The 20,728-nt window shown below is 37.7% G+C and overlaps 1 protein-coding gene across 3 annotated transcripts in view; it reads right to left on the bottom strand.

Moving 5' to 3' along the window:
* The window catches only part of ATXN7L1 (ataxin 7 like 1), a 131,689-nt gene that overhangs the window by 87,513 nt on the left and 23,448 nt on the right, over nt 1-20,728 (bottom strand). For all 3 annotated transcript variants that reach the window (XM_052789847.1, XM_052789848.1, XM_052789849.1), the window contains exon 3: nt 1,931-2,035. In XM_052789847.1, the coding sequence (XP_052645807.1) occupies nt 1,931-2,035 (105 nt within the window). The remainder of the gene's footprint in view (nt 1-1,930; nt 2,036-20,728) is intronic.

Below are 20,728 nucleotides of genomic sequence, written 5' to 3'. Positions count from 1 at the left end.
TTTTTTTTTTTTTAAGTCTTTATTGACCTTAGGCTCTTAAATCAGGCAATTCAGAATTTAACACTCAACTGTTCAGTGTAATAAGATTGCTCTAATGAAGTTGAAGTAAAAGAAATTGTATAAATAATGGAGTAATGGAGAAGGGAGAAAAAGAAAAAAGGGCAGCGACTCACAGGATCTTTGCAGTTTACAGGCAACATGCTAACACTGATGGTAACTCGTTACTTTCAAAGAGCTCAACAAGTTCCTCCTAACATGGATTACTTCACTCTGATCTAGAAGAAACATCATTCTATATGCTTCCTACATGAAAACAGGACCAACTTTCATACAGCTCCCCAAACCAGAAGGTCATATCCAGGAAATAAAACAACCACAGAAAGCTACAGCAAGGTGTTACACAGGTTCTTCTGTTCTGTAGCAGATCTTTTATTAATACACCAGTTCAATGTTTATGGTACCCGTGACCATATGCAGAGAAGCTTTTCTGTCACTGAGAGAATCATAAGATACCTGAAGCTGGGCAGGAAGAAACCACATACAACTAAGGGCAAGAAACAATTTTCGAAAAAAATAGCAGGATGGTTTGTTAAAACACTGAAATTAACACCTGCCCCCACCATTAAATTAGTAAGTCCTTTTCCCACTATACTAATACTTTCAGATCTTTCCTTACTGGCTGGATATAAATGCTGTATTTCACTATTACCATTTTTTCATAATTATTTCAGTCTAGGCCAAAGGTAGTGGCAAGTCATACAACTGCCTTTCAACATGAATGCAGTTGCTCCTGGCTGGTCGTTAACAGTCCACCCACACAAACCCAAGATAATATTTTGGTAATATCTCTTTAAAAGGAAATAAAGTTTTTTATTTTCTCTTCATCCCACTTACATTTTCCCCTTACTGAGTTGCTTTGCTGTCAAGAAGACTGAAAGGGGCACAGGATTTGTGAAGTTTATTTGTTGTATGCAGGCAAGGAAAATCTTGCTAGGTTTTTTTTCTTAATGTTTTTAATTGATTCCATCCTCAGTACTAGCTGCCTTTCATTATTGTGCAATCACCTTCAAATTAATTTGATTAAACTGAATTTGATTAAACCTCATGCAAAGCCAGCTATTCCCGTCACATTTTGCAATCCTTTAAAAAAAAAAAAACAACAAAACCAACCCCCCCCCCCCCAAAAAACCAAACCAAAACCCACCACAGAAACAAACCACTACACAAATAACAAATGAACAAATGAACCACTAGATAACTGATAAATAAACCAGACCTTGGGATGAAGTTTTTCAGGAATATTTGAAAGTAGTTTGTTAATCAATAGCAAAAATTTCTAACTAAAGTAGTTCTGCTTACAAATAATCAACATAAAAATTGTTACCTTGCTGTTGTCATACTGAGAAATAAATATCTGCACATTTCTGCAGCTTCTCAAATGAACATTTTTCAAGAAAATCTTAAAAATGTGACTCGACATGCCAATTATGTAAAAAATTAAACCCTATGATAAATATAAAAATAAACCCTATATATACCTATGCATAAATCCCATCAGAAAACAATCCATAACATCCAACTTAGATCAGTATCACAGCCCTCACTTTGCAGCTTTGATAAGACAACCCAATGTTACATCATAATAATTTTAGCCTAGCCAGTATCTAACTAACAGGATTTATTTGTTGTAATAGGTTAATTTAGTATAACAAGTTCAACTTGAAAAGCCCAGCTTCTAGAACAACTAATTTAACTTCCTGTACAGGAAGTATGCTTATTGGAAGGCATTGCTGGTATTTTCTGTGGAAAGAACACAAGATAACCAGAAAAATGTATCTGCAATGCCTCCTTCATGACCGTATGCAATGATTCTTAAGAGAACCATACGCCAGTTTGGCACTGTAATTCAGGAAAGAAAACATTCACTTACCGCAGTGTGACTGGAAAACCTGTGGCTTGACTACCTGATTGCAGATATTGCACACTACAAGATAGAAATCATCATGAGCTGGATAATGGCCAAATAAGTGCATATCTGTGGGAAAGTTAAAAATATATACAAGAATTAGAAATTATGCTTTAAATATATATTAAGAAAAAAAATTGAAAATACTCTAGGGCCACTACTGTTATATTAATTTATACAAAGCAAATTTATATACTGCTCTGTAAGAGCTAGTTACTATGCTAAAGAGATATATTTTTTTTCTTCTTCTGGGTTTCAAGGTCCTATACTAATGCTGCAGTCTCATCCCTCAGTCTGAGTCAGAACACAGGCAGCAACACCTTTGTCTTAACACTCACTGCCAAGAAGGGGAATAAGCATTTCTGTACTGGTCAACTGTTGAAACAGTAAAAGAATACATCCTTTAAAATGTCTGCCTAAAGATCCGTTTAGAAAACATGGTGCACAGGTTATGCTCCATGTTACAATATTCCAAGCTTGACTACAGATTGCTAGAGAAAGTCTCCTGCTTAAAAGCTAGTTATAGTAACCAAGGTCAAGGATCCTACAGCTTAAAATACAGTCAGGAATGTCACCCCTGTTTTGAACCAGATGTCATGACATGAAATTTCTGATTCTGTGCGAATGTCCCTCCTAGTTCAAATGCCCTGCTCTTTGTTTTCCCAACAAAAAACTCTGGGAAGAGACAAAGTTGGCTAATAAGGTATTTCTCAGTGACGGCATCAGGAATTTCATGAAATCAAAAGATGGGTACAGTCAGATGATGACAGGCACTTGTCCCTCTCAGCTGAAACACATAATGCTACACGCACATTCTTAAGCCATTACAAACACAGAGTAAAATGGGCTTAAATTACTACTGAAGGCCTCAGAGCTCTAACATTACAAGCGAGGTAACTTGTTTCACTCTGCATTGCTATGACAAGAACAAGCACACATACTCATCTACCACAGCTCAGCTTAGAGGGCAGAAACTCCAGTCACTTTTAGGCACTTTGGTGTGATCATGTCACCACGCCCAATGTTGTTAACGAAGGTGTTGCTGCACTAGTAACTCTGTGCTGAGTATCAGCCGCACAGATCATGCTACCTCTCAGAACAGGGCAGTGACATCTTTATTTAAAGATGTCGTAAAATCGCATTCCAGTGTTACTCAGCAGCATCCAAAATCTATTACAGACCTTGCAAATGTGGCTTCTGACTCAGACTGAAGTATCAACCTGGCACCTTTTAAACAGGAGGAAAAATGAGAAGACCCTCAGCAAAGACAAACATGCACAACAGCAGCTATCCTTGATAAACACCAACAACTAAATCCTACTTCTCCAATAAGTCATATTTTTCTTTAAAAATAGTGATTTCTTTCAAAAAGTGACTCAAGCTGGTACCTTATTTCATTAGTTCTTAACCAAAGCAAATATTTTGGCCCTAGAACTACTTTTATAAGTAATTCTGCACTGGCCTGTACTGCTGCTTAAGTACCATCACTGCTTATAATGGCAGTACTTGGCATGATGAAGTGCAAAGTGTCTTCAGTCCCCAAAAACCTCACAGAGGAACAGGGCACCCCTCTCACAGTAATTCAGGCAGTATTACAAGTACATCAGTACAAACAGGCTCATTCAAGCATCCTTGGGCACAAACCAGCACCACCGACCTGCAGGTATTTCATAGTCTGATACAATGTGACTTGTTCCTTTATCCTCTGAAAACCAAAAGCCTCTCTCTATGTTACTGCTTGTACCAGGCTATGAAATCCAGTTGAAAGGTTAACCTATCATGACCCCTTTGCAGTGCTAGCCTTGGACTAACAAAGCCTTTAAATGTATTAAGCCACATTCAACTTAAATTTAAAAGAACGGCAGTGGTGAGGTATAAACTCCTTTGGTAATTTCTTGGTATAGTTAGTGTTAGTACTGATGAAGCCAAAACTGCACAGTTACATTAAATCAAATCCCCTCTACCGGTAAGACAAACAAACAAACAAACCCCTAAGCAGGCACTACGTCTGGCCTGCTTATTTTATTTCTTGTTTTAATGTGGTAAGTCAGTGATCTTAAAAATCAGTTTACATTGGCAATTCTTAGCCAAGGATATTTTTGATCAGAACCTACAGATTTCCACTAATAGCACTGTAAACTCCACAGAAAGGAGTATTTCTTCCAGGTATAATTTGACACAAAGTCTCAGCTTGGAAACATGCATTTAATTAGTCAAGAAATATTTCAAAAATGGTTAAGACATCTCAACAACTTCAAACATTTTTTTCTGTTGTTTGAATGGTCCGGTGACAATCTTCTTATGAAAACATGCAGACTTTGGCCTTTACAAACACTTACTTAACAAAAAGTTACAACTTTTTTCCATTTTGAATTCCTTAAGTCCATTTAACCTTCACAGCTTTGTATACTAGCCTTTAAAACATGCCCAGCTCTCAGGTGTATGAAGTTTGGCTGGGTCTGAGTCTGAGTTTTTATGAAGTCTGGCTGCAGGGAGTAACTTATAAAAACACATAAGGTATTAATACTGGAGAAACCTATCCAAGGACATAGATGGAATAGGAAATCAGGTTAGTTCACAGATCACAAAATCATCTACGTTTTCACCAGGCACTGTCAAGGAGACAGAGCAGTGAAGGAAAAGTCCTGGTACCTGCAAGCTCGCTGCACAACCCTGGCCAACAGCACTGCACCTAAAAGGTAAAGAGCACCACTCAAATTTTTATGACACTGAGGTGGCAGAAGTTGATATGCAAAGAAACTGCACAAACATATAGGAGAATGCACCAAAATGCTGCCGTGAGAAACAGCATCCAAACGATGCACAGATGCAGAGTAAGTGACATCCTGAAGCAGTGCTTTGGAAATTTTTTCATTTTGCAGATGCCTAGAAATAGCCAGCCCAGTGGAGGTGCAAGCGCCTATCGTAAATGTGAGCCTTCTGATATAAATTGAAGTTATTAGCTACCTATCAGAAGTCCACTTAAATTAATCCAAGAATCTCAAGAACACAAGACCACAGGTTGGAAATCAGAAATAAGAATCACACTACACAAATAAATTGTTGTTACTGAAATAGAATAGCTAAAAAACTTAAATTAAACACTATCAGACTGAATTCCTTAAAAACCTCACTATGCAGGAGTTTGTAAAAGAGGAAAATTCATCAAGTCCAAACAGGTTCAACTAACTCTGTTAGTTCATCGATGTGAACAAGATTGGCACAAATCACATTTTCACGATTAAACTCATGATCTGTAAGCACACACACAGTATATATAAATTACTTTTTAATTAAAACTGTATGAAGCATTAATACTGTCTCACTAGAAATTCCAACTGGGGACACATCTTACTAGGCGTAATAATATTACAAATGCACTCCAGATCAGAGAATTTACAATGAAGAAAGCAAGGAAAGTTTGAAATGAGAAAGAAAACAGAAAATATAAACAACTATATATCTTTTTATACATGTTTTCTTGTTTTTAGTAAGAATAGTTCAATGCTACAATGTCCTACTCAAAGTGACCAGGACTGAAGGGTTATTCTGGACACTGGTATCATTCTTAGATCAGATTACAGCCCTTTGACAATCTCGGCCCTGTACGTGCAGCAGGAAAGGCAATGGCCTCTCCAAACAAAAATTTATCTTCTAAAGGCAACACTCACACCTCCCTGCTTGCTTAGTCGGAAGCAATGGTGCTAAGTTTTTCAGGAAAGGTTAATTTTGGAGAAGAAAACAGTTCTCTCCAAAGTTAGCTCAGGAAAGACTTCTTCATGGAAAAAGGTAAGACCACTGAAGAAGACAGCAGATAATCAGTGAACAAGGTGAGCAACTATCAAATAGCACTGAAATAATTATCAAAGTACAAAAAGAACAGGGAGGGACAGAAGAGCAACTGCGAAGAGTATTTATTTTCTACCAAAACTTGGGTCCCCCCTAAAAGGGAAACAAAGTGACCAAGGTCTGCATGACTCACCCCAGACTAGCATGGTGATCTCTACCAGAGCCTGTGATCTGCTTGCTCCCTAAGTGCAAATACAGATAGCTACAAGTCTGAGACCGAAAGAGCTGCCCAGCCCATCTGGTAAGTAAAAGCAGTCCACAGTCCCCATCAGTTACCTCATTTTACTGGAAGATTCTTTCAGTAGACTCTTGATGGCAAGAAAGAACAGATAACTTATTTTCTAGTACCCACATGCTTTGCGGAAGTGCTATCTATACATACCCCACTCCTTGCAGTACTGAATCGTCGTCACCTCAAAATGAAATCTTTTGGCCAGCCGTGTCTGTTGATACTGTACAGCAACAAAAGCCTTGCTTGAAAATGAGCTATTCGACTAACAGGATGCGAGAGTGTCCCATATCATGTGAAAAATATGCAAGATAGGTGGAAACCAGAGACAGTGAATGCTGACTGTAGGAAATATGACTTTCCTAGATTAAAATCTTAAACCAAATGTTACTTTGTGTATACTTTGCTATGGCACTTGGAAAAGAAATATAACTTCTGCTTATAGTTTTTATATTACTAACATTTGCAAATAAAAAGACAGCTGTAGCCATATGACATAGTTTTGTAAGACACCAGCTTGGTAAAATGTGCATTAAAATCACAAATACCATAGAAGCAAAAGAAAATGTTGCTTCTGCAAATTGTGGCACAAACACAAAAATGCAGGTGTCAGATACGACTTTTTATCTTGTCCAATAACACACACAAAGGAATTATTTTTAGCAACAAAGTCAGATGACTTACATGAAGTTCCTTCTCTATTATTATATAATTCATAATCATCTACAAACAACTGTATAATAAAACAGAAGCTAGAAATAATCTAAAACATTCTTCCACTGCAGAATTGAGGTTGTCAAACAGTAAGACCTCACAATATTGCATAGGAAATTAAATTTTTAACAACGATCTTTTGCTATAAGTTATACACACTTTAAACATTCTCTTATATATCTGTTGCTCCCCTAAATATACACACAAAGTCTGCTTTGAAAAATATTATGATGTTTATGTGTAAAGAGAGAGAAGGACAGGGAGGAGGGGAGAGAGAAAGACTATTCAAGACACACTGGTTTAAAACTAACAAAGAAAAGCAAAAAAAAAAAAAAAGGCAATGGCAAAAATGGCAATAGACAAAACCAAATCCATGTGGTTTCTCCACCTCCTGGAAATACAGATTTTTAAATTCTGTGTCTAGAAATGTGCTCAGTATTTCCCTCTTGTTCCACAGAAGTGACAAATCCATCCATCATTCAAAAATGGAGGAATGCACAAAATCTTTCAGTGCATTAGATTACTTTCACATTTGAGATTACTTAAAAAACTAAGTAATTTGGTGAATTGAAACTTGACACTGAAACAAAAAAAGACATCTTCAGGGTATTACTCGGACAGCAGTTAAACATGCTTGCATAGACAGGATAGTCTTATCTTAGAAATAAATGTCACACTTTCCATTTAACATCAGCTTTATTCTCCCCCAAGTATGGTTTTCCTTTAGCTTTCCTTTTTTACGCAAAAACCAGTAAGTTGCTTCAGTAATTAGTTAGCCAGTATAAATTGCATTTTACCCCTGAAAATGCCAGAGTCACAGTTGCAATTAATCACAGAACAATTTAAGCTGAAAGAGATCACTGGATGTCATTTACTCCGAGCCCCTGCTCAAATCATGGCTAACTTCAGGGTCAGAACCACAAAGTAATGCTCAAGCTCGTTTCTCTTCTGATGGAAAAATGCAGGTCATGGCTGAAGTAACCATGAAATTGAGGAAAAAGTAAAATTAAAATATTCAGGACAGAACTAACAAAGGGCCAAACACAATTGTCCTGAGTCCCGACTAATGTCCTTTGGGTGTTAATACAAAGAACCGAAGATTCTGCATGCTAAAAAAAAATCAAGTGATGAATGAGAAGAAAACAGAAATACTGACCTTTTCAACAACAGCAATAATAAATGAAACACAACAGTGACAAAGGAAAAAAAAAATCGCAGGGAAAAAACAGCAAATAGACTTAACAAGAGTCAGTGTGGCAAAGAGTCAAGGTGATGACACCTTTAAACCAGGCCAGTAACTTCGAATGGTATGCTGCCTCCCAGGTTAGAGCAATCATGAGGATGCTGGCAATGCTAAAGAATGTTGGGTATTTTTCATTAATTATAGTTTATACAGGAAATACTACCCCCAATGACTTGGAAAGATTTTGTACTACACTGCATTATCTATGCATTTTGAAACTGTATTGAAGATGGAAGTGGTGCCTTCCATTCCCAAAGACCCGTAACAAAAGAAAAACCAAAAAAGTTCATAATTGGGAATTAGCGATCTAAACAAATATTGTGGATTAACAGTATCTGCATACCTTTTGTAACAACAATCTGTTTGGAAGGGATTATAAAGTAAGCTACACACCACTGACATTGCTATTTTGCAAAAGACATTATATATATATTAAAAAACAAACCAAAACAAACAAACATGGGAAAACATCACAAAGCTTTTCTTCCACAATTCTGAAGACTTTTATGAAATTTATGTAGGCTATTTGCTATCCCAGTCTAAAATAATTTCGCAACAGAGGACCAGAATTGCCTGGGCTACCAGATTAACACATCACAAGAATACTGGAAGAGAAAACCCAAAACTCACAGGTCTAGAAAGTATGCTGTGTACCTGTGACACCAAGAAATCTCAGCTTTTCACATCTTAAGATATCTAGAGGATAAGACAGTAGCTAATGTAAGTTTTTCCTCCTTGAAAAACCTACTTCTTGAGACTTATTTATATGGAGGCACGCAGCCCCTTACCTCCTGGAACAGGCAGAAGACAGCTCATCTGCCTATGGAGTCTTTATTTCACTCTCTGTACACAACTCAGATAAAGTACAGCCTCCAAAACTGAATAACTAGTGAAGTGCTCAGCTACCTTTTTGTGTTTGCAAAGGCATTTAATAGCTTCTGTAACAATCTTCTTTCTGTAACACCGTACAACACTGAAAATAAATGTTTTGCAATTTTCTGCAATTCCACAAGAATTTAAACTGATCAATGTTAGGCACTGGTATGGTCCTTTTTGATTCCAAGCTTCATATTCCTGCCCCTCCCTTGTGCTTGTACCATCAATTAACTGATTACACAAGGAGCTCAACTCTGAACCAGGAGCAAAGTAACGAGAGGAAGGACAAAACAAAACAGGAAAAGGTTTTCTGACAGTTTAATTCCATGAGCTGCTCCACTGCAGAACCTGATGAACACTACTGCTTGCGTAAGTGAGGGGAAGGAAATGCAGAGCCCAGAACTGGAGAGCAGGAGGACTAAGACCAAGACCAATTAAAACCACTGTGGAGCAGCAGTGCCCCTCTAGGTCATGCTGAAATCTTGTCACACGGGTATCTGTGCAATATTAAAGGAAGACACTTGGCTCCAAAAGCAGCTTTGTAAAAATAAGGCTACTTGTCTCTCAGTTGAAGATAGCAGTAAACAAATGTATTAATTTGTACTGTATAAAAACATTCAGAAGCATATCATCTCCTTTTACATAATTCTTTATGTTTCTAACACTTGATATTACTGAACTAATCTTTAAAACCAGGCTCCCACTTCACCATTTAACTTTTCAGTTATATTGTGCAATGTAACCAGACAGGTTAACTTTTACCTTTTTAGTTCCTAAACACACCGGCTTCCCTACCTGTCCTTCATTTAAAGAGCCTCCTCATTTCTGATGTGAAGGGTGTAGGTAATACAACTAAGAAACCAGTGCACATTAAGAGAGGGTCATAAACCACTGAGGTCTATTCGGATGGTTATGAGAATTTTGGTTAACGCTTTCTTTTTAGTTTATCATCAGAGTTTAAACTACAGGGCAAATACAAACATTAAAGCTGCTAAAATATATTAATAAAGTTTAGTGAACATTTGCATTTGGCCCTGCAGCCCAGGGCTGGAGTGACAGGGGATGGTCCTGGAAAGGACCAGCTAGAGCAAAGACAGACCGTTCACTGCCTTGGCCATGCTCTGCACCGTCCCTTCTCTTGCAAGTCCCCATGGAAGAATTTGGAGAGTGCAACAAGGCTAAAAGGCAAGGAAAAGTACAGTTTAGCAGGGTGACAGGCAATAAAACCCATGCTTGTAATTGAAATGGACATCATTCAATTACACAATATTTAGTTTTAAGTAGGTAAGTGTAATCATAATGTATGAACATGAGGCAATTGTAACAACTCTGGTAACATCAAACTATTGCCTACAAAATTATAACTGCCCTTACATTTCTCTTTAATTATTAGATTACACTTCAGGGAAATTATCTCAAGGAGCATCCTCCTCATGAACCTGGATTTTGAGCTGCCTCCGATTTTACATATAAGAACATATTCCAGGAACTAGAGCAACTGTTTACAAAGTCTACTATTACAGAACTGCACAAAGTGAATACCCAGAAGAAAATCCTGTTACACGGTAAAATAGATACCAGTTAAGCATATTAAGGTCCAAAGACAGAAACAAAAGAAAAAATCCCCAAACCTTCCACACATCAATAACTTGCCTCAAAAATCAAGGTGAGCAAAATACAAGGAAGAAATAGGCTTTCATGTGTTTAAAAGCAAGCTAGAAGAGTCATGTAAATGTAGACAGTATCTTCAATTAGACCAACAGGTAAATAGTTAGATCAGGCTTTTGGGCTTTAAGGAGATGTGTGCCCCAAAATGTCTCTATTTTCCCTACCAGCTACAGTGAGTCTAGCTAGAGATATCACCTCCAGCTCCAAATTTCATCTTGCATATGTCTGGAAATCTTCAGGACAGCAACAGTATTATTAAATGACAGCAAAATTAAATTACTGAGGGCAAGGAAATGTTAAAAGATACATTATTTATAAGGATCCAGACTACGCACTCTGTATCCAGAAGCAGAAGTGACATCCCATTTGTAGAACATATAGCATAACCATCCCCAGACTCCTAAGTATGGAGAGCACAGCAAAGAAGTCCTGATAAGGAGACTTTCTCACCCTGCAGAAACAGTGAATTTCTCTTAGGTGCTCACATATATCACTATCAAAAACCTTGGAGGGTGAGCGTGGCTGCACACAGGTATACATACAAAGGACAGAGAATGTGTAGGAGGATTTTAAGTCTCTGCATTAGACTTCTGATCTCTCAACTTCCCACAGGCAGGCACAAGGGGAAGAATGGCTGGAAATCATCTTAATTTCCCTCATAATTCAAAGCAAACATCATGCACCTTGACTACAGAGTCTCCATGAACCACTATATAGCAACAGAACAATTCTTTCTTCCTTGAACATGTATCAAGAGAAGTCTTGCTGCAAATGAGACTTGTCAGCACAAGTAGTATCCTTCATGGATGATGGGACTAAATTTCAGCTCAGATTGATGTATGGCTCTCCTGAATTAGATGTTTGACCTTTAGCAACTGTTAGAGGGTTGCACCGCATACATACTATCCCAGAGACTTCTACAGCAGGTGGACTCTGCCAGCTTCTCTGCTGGGAGAGCATACCTTGACACAGGAAGAGATGTCAGGTCTGCAAGTTAACTACAGTAACTCACAGAAATATGCAGTGTTTCAGCTTTTGATTTTCTGCCATAAGATAGTTAAGCTTTCTGATGCCTATCCAAATAAACTAAAGAGGCAAGGAAACAACATGAACATACTGGTCCTGCAAAAGTAGTAAGGTGAAGATCTGGAGATATCAAATGCTGGTTGAAATATATGGGGTCTTTTTATTTTTTTCCCCAGTATTTCATATATTTCTAAGCTACAGAAGTACTCAGGCTATGCAGAGGGTACCTGGGACCCCTTCTCAGCTTTCACCTTTGGCATTACAACAGCTGATGATCGCCACAGGGCAACAGCTTGGTATTGTTGTTCTTCATTAGTGGAGTGAGCCATCCTTGTTGGAGCCTGAGACTTTAATGGGTTTCAGAAAAGCGTACTGGACTTATGCAAGTCATTAGAGTCCTGAAAATCCAATTATATTAGTCTGTTTAGAGCCAAAGATGAAAACACAGTATCAGCGACAATTAGGGAATCTTTTGCTGGAAGGATGGGCCATACAAATACTCCTGCCACAGATTTAACTTTTTGATAGTCTGGCACCAAGGGTTTGGCTAAGGATGCTAATGGGGAAGGAGACTTCCCTTTTATCTGTGATGAAGACCATCGTCTTTATACCTCTACAGCTGTACTGGTATCCATCCAAACACAGGTGATTTTCAAGACTGCCAAGACTGGCACCAATTCAGCCAACAAGGCAAATGGCATTTGAAGGAGTGGAAAAAAGGATTTTCAAGTCCTTCAGAGCAAAACCTGCAGAATTTGAAGGAGACAGCTCTGCTTGACAGATGGGAAAACATACCTACTTTATGATAACAGAGAACAATTATTCTTTCAGGAAGTTGTCTATATACAAGGTATTGTGGTTTATTACACAGCCTGTATTAATGCAGGTTATGGGCTGGTACCAGTAGACCTGGATCTGCCTAAATCTTGCTCTCTGAGGGCAGATTTAGTTGGAAGAACACTGCTAACACTTGCACCCTGCATAGCAGTCTGCTGCTTCTCTTCACATCTGGGTTGCTACAAGGCTTCCCTGTCCCTTTTGTTATGAGGTTGATCTTTCTGAGCTTCTTGCTCAGCACTTGGTTTGATCCCATTTGGTGCTAGACTTACATAAGCAGCAAAGCTGAGTCCAGAGGATGGTGATCAGATCACAGCAGTTACAACAAAAGATAAAGAAAAAAGGTTGAGAGTGGGTATGTTTAACTTCAGCTTAGTAGTAACATAAGATATTCACCAAGTACAATCTTGCTGTCATGAAATGAAACTAGGGGAGAGCTGCAACTGTTATCACCCCCCTCCTGACTTTGTACAGGGAAGACTTTAGCTTTCCAAGCCTGTGAAAATACTTGGTCTCACATATGAGAGTGGCATGCACTACTGCACTGGGACCAGCAGCAACATCTACTCCCCAGAACCTGTTCCATGTACACAAGACATTTCTTCCTTACAGGACACCAATTAAGACTTTTTAAATTAAATAAGAATGCAAGAATTTTCATTCTGAAGAAAATGCAGGTCTCTCTCTACTCCAAAGCAAATCTTGCAAATATCTTTTAATGTTCAAATTTAGTTGACAATTGCTAGCCAACTACCTCAGAGAACAAAATGAACTCTTGTGAGGTTATTAGAATAGCTGAGGAACAGCCAGAGTGACCAAAGAAATTTATTTAGTTCTTAGTTCACCATAAATGTCGCTTCTGATTGTGGCTGGCTGAAAAGGTGAGAAGATAGCATAAACTATTGTCAATTTGTCTTCTGTATCAGAGCACAATAACCCTAAGGGTTCACTTCAATCAATCATCATCAATAAATATTTACTAATGATGTAGGTATGCTATTACTTGATTTCAAACCAGCAGGGTTTCTACACGGACTTAGTGCAAAGACTTAAAGCTTTTCCGTTGTGCAAGTCAAAATAAATACTTGAAATCAAAATAAATTAATAACCCATCTGCAAACTACACAACGGTACATCTGTACTACAGATCATCTTTACACTGGGTCAGCGTGAGTACTAAAGTGTTTCTTCCTTATTTTTCCCCATTTGCTAAAACCATAGCTTCAATGATCTTATGTTAAGTGATCAAATATTAAGAGATCTGAAAAATAAAGTTTGAAAGGAAAATAACTTTTCTGATTTTTTTTTTTACTTTTTGTAAAGGAAATGTTGAATAAAACTGTATTAGGGACTACTGAATGTGGAGCAAAAAACCCCAGAAATCTTTTAAATACAATTGATTTGTAATACTTTATTTTAGTAATTCCATCATTTGGAGTGCTAGTAAAGAAATACTACAAGGATTGCAGGTTTTCTTCTTTCATTTTCTTGTCAATGCACACTAACAAGAAGATGTTATCTATGTGGTAAAACAGTCCTCAGGAGAAAAACCTCTCGACTAAAAAACCCCTTCACTCCTATTTCTTCTGTGCAGACTGCCATGAAACCGACTTTAATCCTCCAACTGGTGTTTTCTTCATAAACACTTAGCAAGATACAACTGGCACTCACACGCTAGCCTGCAAAGCTGTTATTATCTTCTGCAGAAGAACGACTCCGGTTTAAGGCAGTAAAACTGGACTGAAGGAGAGAGCTGGCTTAATTCCTGGCTCCCAAACAACATTCTTGCATGACCCTGATTAGATTTTTCTGTGCCTCAGTATCCCATCTCTAAAATCAGGATAATATGCTCTTTGTCTGCCCTGCCTGTTTAGATTGCAGCCTTTCAGTATTCTCTTACTATTTGTCCATACACTGCAGCCACAATGGGGCCCTTCATTTTGGCTGGGACCTCACTATGACTATAGAATAAGCAATGAATAAGATAACTTTCAGCATGTTTTAGAAGCAGAGTGTGACAATTGGGATGCTATCACAAAGATTTATTAAAGAAGTCTTAATAACGTTTAAAGGAACATTTTCATATCCAAGTGGCATATATATAACTGCAGCAAATATTCTTTGTTGACATTTTCAAATAAAACTTGTTATGCATTCTTTACAGAAATCCTACTTTTTTGAGTAAGAATATCAGTTATTAAGGGTTAAAAGAAGTCCTATAAAAATGAAATTTTCACACCTTTCTAGCCCAGCTTTTTAGTAACAAGATTATTATTGTTATTATAATAAAAAATTAATAATAAAGATAGCATCATCAGGAAAATATTTCTCAGACAATGATTAATGAGTATACCCTTCTAATTTTTCTAGAAGGGAAAATGATGAGTAAACGAGCAAAAAACATTGAGAAAATAAAACCCCTAATCTCATCTATGTCATTTTACAAAATGCTAAGTATCTCATTGCTTGTCCATGTACAGGAAGAATGGACCTATATGCTGTTCCCATTTCATCAAGTGTTGTTACGGGTGCCTTTACTGCTGTCGGAGTATCCATTACTGCTGAGGACAGTCAGTATTTCTTTAGACTCCACAACTCTGCCATCATAAAACTCACAGAAAACTGAAATCTAGTTCCTCTTCTCCCAAACTGCTCTGTACAATTTTACAATCAAGTTACTATTTCTTTATGACAAATAAGAAAAAACCCTGTTGTTTCAGTAGACCTAAGAAAAAGATGCTATGTCCAGTAAAAGTGCAAGTTTGGTGTATATCATCTTTCACTACTAGGTTGCTACTTTAAAGCAGATCGCTAACGATTAGTACTGTCCATTAAATATTTGGTGACCACTGTATACCTAAATTTGTTAAGAATAAGTTTGCCAACAGACAAAATCACAGCTAGATCCAGGACATCACTGGTACCCTATAATAGAAATGGAGCTAATCTTTAGCAAATCACATCATAAGATACTATGAGGGAATTTGCTGTTTACCTGCTCTATAGCCAATTTCAACTTCTGGGTCTGTTAGTTCTTCAAAAGCATAGCTAAAATAAAGTCAAACATAACTAAATATCGAAATACTTTGCATCTCAAAGCAATCAGAAGCACCCTCTGAAACTAATGAGTCATAACATTTAGAACACCTATGTACTTTACAAGCAAAATAATCTGCAGCATTCAAAAGCTGACTGAACAAATTAAAGAGGGCGCTTTCTACACAGCCACATATATCAATTTCTATTTTTTCCCCAATAATTGCCTGGTTTTTTCCAATCCCCAAGTCCATCGCCAAAGGTACTTCTGTTTTGTTAGTTCACTTCCCTGTTCAACAAAAGCCAAGGGCAAGAACATCTTTTAATTTAAGAACTCTCTTCTCACCCAAGATGGAAGGTGTCTGCTCATTCTTAATCAACAGCTGGATATTGAAATGAAAATGAAAACGTATTGTCTAAAAGGACACAATTCTTGTGCCAATTCTCTGTGCTTTTTCTGTATTGCCTCTTACACCTATAACAGCACCTTTCTTCAGGAATATTGCCTCTCATGTAACTTGTCTCTCCTAGAAGTTACTTTCAGATAGACTTTCAATAAGATCATCTTTTTCCTTCACACAATTCCAAATGAAATGGATTCCGTTCTCTTTCTTGCTGGTGTGCAGATCAAGGTACTGCTTAAAGTGCTCAACTGCACTTTTTTTCAGTTAGAGGACTTTATGCCAAAGAAAAATATATGAGAAAAAGTTCATTAATGGATAACAGGATATGGAAATATGAATGAAATAACAGGATATGGAAATATGAACTTTTTAAGCAAAGTCCAAACATACAAAAACTCTACCCCATGGCCACTTAGACAAAACAGTTAAAACAGGCAATAATACCTCCTGCAGATTGAAGAGCAGTCTTTAGTTCCACTAACACACAACTCTAGAAAATAGCTTTCTTGTTTTAAGAATTCTGCTCTCAAGGGAATAATTATCCTTGCAAGTACAATCAGTCAAATATTTTTACTGTCTGAAGAAGCATGCATACCTCATCAGCTCTTACACTGAGATTTATGTAGTACACTTACATGCACACCACAAATATTTTCCAGGATAGGAATATGCTCCTACTGGTTAAACATGTTAAGTATAGACAAACTAGTCTGGCAATGCAGCACTTTGTAACGGTACAGTAGTCTCTTCCCTATTTCAGAGGATAAAAGCACAGTTTTGCTAGACTAACCAAGTCCACGCCAAGAGCCTGCTGCACACCTCAGGGAGCGTTCTTACCTCCAAGAGACACAACCCTTACAGAAGAACACGGTCGTGAAGGGATTGGGACAGTACAAGTCTATATGCCACTGAAGTGTCCATCAAATCTTCAATCTGAACTTCCTGAAGCATATGCACACGCCGCATTCAGAGGTATTCCCTTCCTTCCCGCTCCCTCCTTGTTCCAGCGGTGCTACTAACAAAATTACAGTTTGTCACAGGTACAGGATCAACCACAATTTAAAGCCTCAAAATAAAGCTCTGCAGTTAAAGCGATCACCCTGTAAAGGCGCAAACTCCGCTACCAAGACACACTCATGAGATTTGCTGCCATTAGATGAAAGAAAAATGAAAATTTTTTTTGTTGTTGCTACATCAGGCAAAAAAGGCCTTAAGAAACTTGAGGAACTTTTACCAACTAAAGAATGAGCTAAAGAAACTGTAAGTATTTCCCCTCTGAAATATCAGGATATTTCAGTTCTGAAGACTTCCAAAAAACTTACAGAGTGAGTCTAAAGAAACCTGCCCATCTAGTAGTACTGAAGCAGCAAAAGAAAGAAATGAAAAAGCAACGGAAGACACATGTGTTACTTTTATCTGTCAACAACAACAACAAAAAAGATCTGCACTTGTTATGCTGCACAGTACCTACTCCTAATGCAAATCATCAATTTAATATTGTCACTCAAAGGCATACACACTAATATAATAAAGGTATTAATGGGGCTCTTTCCTTTTAATGAAAGAAAGCAGCAGTTTATTAGTTCAATCACATTATTGTTCTATTTCAATTTCTGCCACACCAAATACTGCACAAGTCATATTCTGACCTGCACCTATGTAATTCTCACTATTAAACAAACAAAAAATTACGCAACAACTTCATTTTCACATCCTCAAACAGAGACTTGAAAAGCTTCAGTTGCCTTTGGAGCTGTTTTGTTTGTTTCCTGGAGAGGAGAAAAAGGTGGCTTTCGGGGAACGAACTACTCAAAATACAGGAAGATAACTGGTTTTCCTAATTTTAATCTTAAGTATATGACTACTACAAGGATCTTTCCAGCTCACTCTTCTTCACAACATTACCTCACTTTCCACTATTTGGCAGCAGCAATGAATTGCTAGTACTTGGTTTGTACTTCAGGGGGGTAACTCAAATACCACAAGGTAGCACTTCTGAGGCTCAAGAAGTCTTTCTTTTTAAAGGAGGACCACTGCATGTAATCAAGAATCAGCAGGCTGATTCAGATCTTGAGATGGGCTACACTGACCGAAAAAGTAAGAATGTTTTAGAGCCATTTGACCATGGAGGTAGAGAGCCTGCTTCTCAACGCAGCCCCTGAGTCCCATTTCTGTGCAGTGGGTATGCTGCAGCTTCATTGCCACTGACACTTGACTGAGATTAGGATACGAAGGGCTCAGCCATTTTTACTGAGGAGCTAAAAACATCCTAGGAACCCACACAAAGAAAACTGCACAGAGATTGAAGCAAGCTGCTGAAAATGGGTCTGCTCAGTGACTGTCTCAGGTTCTCAGCACGAACGTGTGAAAGGTCAGCAACAACATTTGCTGACACAAACTGGTCCCAGAAGTGATGCTTTCACCAGCACCCAGCTTCCCAGATTAATCTCATCCACCTAACAGCTCACTGACATGAGCAGACCACTTAACACTTCTTACGCTGCAGCCTGATGCCTGTCAACTTTGCTTAGAAGGAATCTCCCTTCCAGCATTATAGTATTCTGAGGATTTGGGTGTAGCGAAGCAGTTATTAATTTATTTCATTCAGTATTACAGTGTTGTGTTAGCTCTGCAACAGTTAAAAAAAAAAAAAAAATCAGCAAAACTGTTCTGTTTAAAGACTGATTCTTCACGTGTTTAGAATCCACATTTTTCCAGCTTTTCTTCAAGTCTGCTGTGCCTCCTAGTACTCCATGATTTACCTAATTGTAGGGTCACTGGAACAAGAGGTTTCCTAGATAGAGTCCAAGACACAGCTTTTCAGAGATACTCTCAATTCTCTGGCATATACTTGACTTCAGCAGTGATAGTGCCTTGAATAGACAGAAGAAAAAGGAGATAGAGAAGCAAAAATGCAATGCCTTGCCTCATGCATTTAAGGTACACTCCAGCATCATAAAGCAATAAAAGTCATCAAGATTCATTGAAAGAGACCACTTAAGAGATCTTTTCACCAACCCCATTAAACAAAAATATCCTCCACACTATTACAAGGAACAAACCTTACCCCCGTTTACTGTAACAGTATGGGTCCTTGGAGGGCTATTACTAATTACCGCACAATCCAACAGACAGGACAGTGGACAAAGGAGAAGTCAAACCCTGCATTCCTTCATTGCCTACTGGGAAAACTTTTAGCCAAATTTCTTGAATTCTTAGTGTCTTTCCCTGTGCATCAGGAGGAATTATGTACATTGTAACTCCTAATTAAACACTTTCAAATTTACTGCTGAAAAGAATCACACAAGAAAATAAGTATATCCATTATTATGCATATCTTAATATATGTTAATGCCTCATCTGCAAGTTTATGTGATAATTACAATGGCATAAGTGACAGATAATTCCTATCACAACATTTCATCTGGAAAAAACCCACTGCTATTACTACTTTTCCAAAAGACTGAGTTCAACAAAATTCAGCTTCTGAAAAAAAAACACAGAAAATAGCCTAAATATGGTACAGCAGTCATGCGAGTGAACATCTGTCCACTGAGAATTGTTTGCATGTTCGCCAAGTGGAACTACATCAAGGATCAAAACCAAACTCTGGAACTGCTTGTGTGAGCTGAATCTGCTTCAGTGTGAAAGAGGTACATACGTATCTTGAGGGATGCAACGCAGAACTGCACTGTGTACGTTGTTGCAGCACCAGACCTGTAGAAGGTACTTGCCTCGGGGATCTTGGCAAGCAGTTGGGTGAGAGATTAACGTGGTGCATGGATTTAATGAAGGGTAAATGAATATAACATCAGACAGAATCACTATTTTAGCCAAAAGAGGCTGTGAAAGTCTTTGTTAAGGAGGCTAATATCTGAGTATAGAAAAAATGCAGTATGCACTAACACCCCACTCAGCACAGTACAAGGAATGACCATATACATCTGTGCATATTTGAAGTATCACTCACAAAACTTCCAAGTTAGTGATCTGCACCTTCCTTCTGAATCTATTGTTTGATGGACGTGAGCTCTGTTGAACTCCGTATCTGAATGGCATGAGACACTACCTGCTAATGTAAGCTCCCTGTTAACGAAGCTTCTGTAAATGATCTATCCAACTACTCTGCAATTAAATACTGTCCTGTTCCTGAGATTATTGCAAATAGTTTTTCCAACAACTTTTCAACAGAAAGGGTGTTCTGTAGTTATCAGAGCAGAAAGGTTGAACAGCCTTTTTTTTTTTTTTTTTTTTTGAGCATTCATTATAAAAAGCCTCTGCCTAAGGAAAACTTTTAAGCCCAGAATACATTTCTTCCACAATGCTAAAATATAAAGCATCTTCAAGGCTTCTGTCATAGGCAGAGGATTTCTAAACCAGTTTCACCCCTCAAAGTGCATTTGTTCTTTTAAGTCTCCAAGTTCAAGTGCAGTACATCACTTGATACCTAAACAGAGTCAAATGGCCACACTTTAAAACTTGTCTCTCAATTGTGAGCATTAAAGAGTCAAGAATCTTTGTAGTTTATAAAACTGAACTCTTTTTATTTTGATTAGAACAACATGTTTCTGCAATGTAAAAAGCCTCCAAGAGCTGTAAAAAAAAAAATAATCACTAACTATGGGGAAGCACATACTCTGACTAAATTACTAGGATGCATAGTTACTGCATGACTATACAATAGAGTTAAGGCAGTCTGGATACCTCACCTATAAATTTCTTTACTGATTTAATGAGTTTCTTTAATGTCCGAAATATTACTTCATAACTTTATCACTCGTTACCTATATTGCAATACTTGAAGGATACTTGCAACATCACTTTAACTTTTAAAAATCTTGTAATATTACCACATTTTCTCCACATAGTTTTATGGCAGT

This window comes from Harpia harpyja, chromosome 6 (assembly GCF_026419915.1).
Source record: "Harpia harpyja isolate bHarHar1 chromosome 6, bHarHar1 primary haplotype, whole genome shotgun sequence".
Classification (NCBI taxonomy): domain Eukaryota; kingdom Metazoa; phylum Chordata; class Aves; order Accipitriformes; family Accipitridae; genus Harpia; species Harpia harpyja.
Note: the sequence above shows the minus strand (reverse complement) of the source record. Positions and strands in the feature narration are given on the sequence as shown.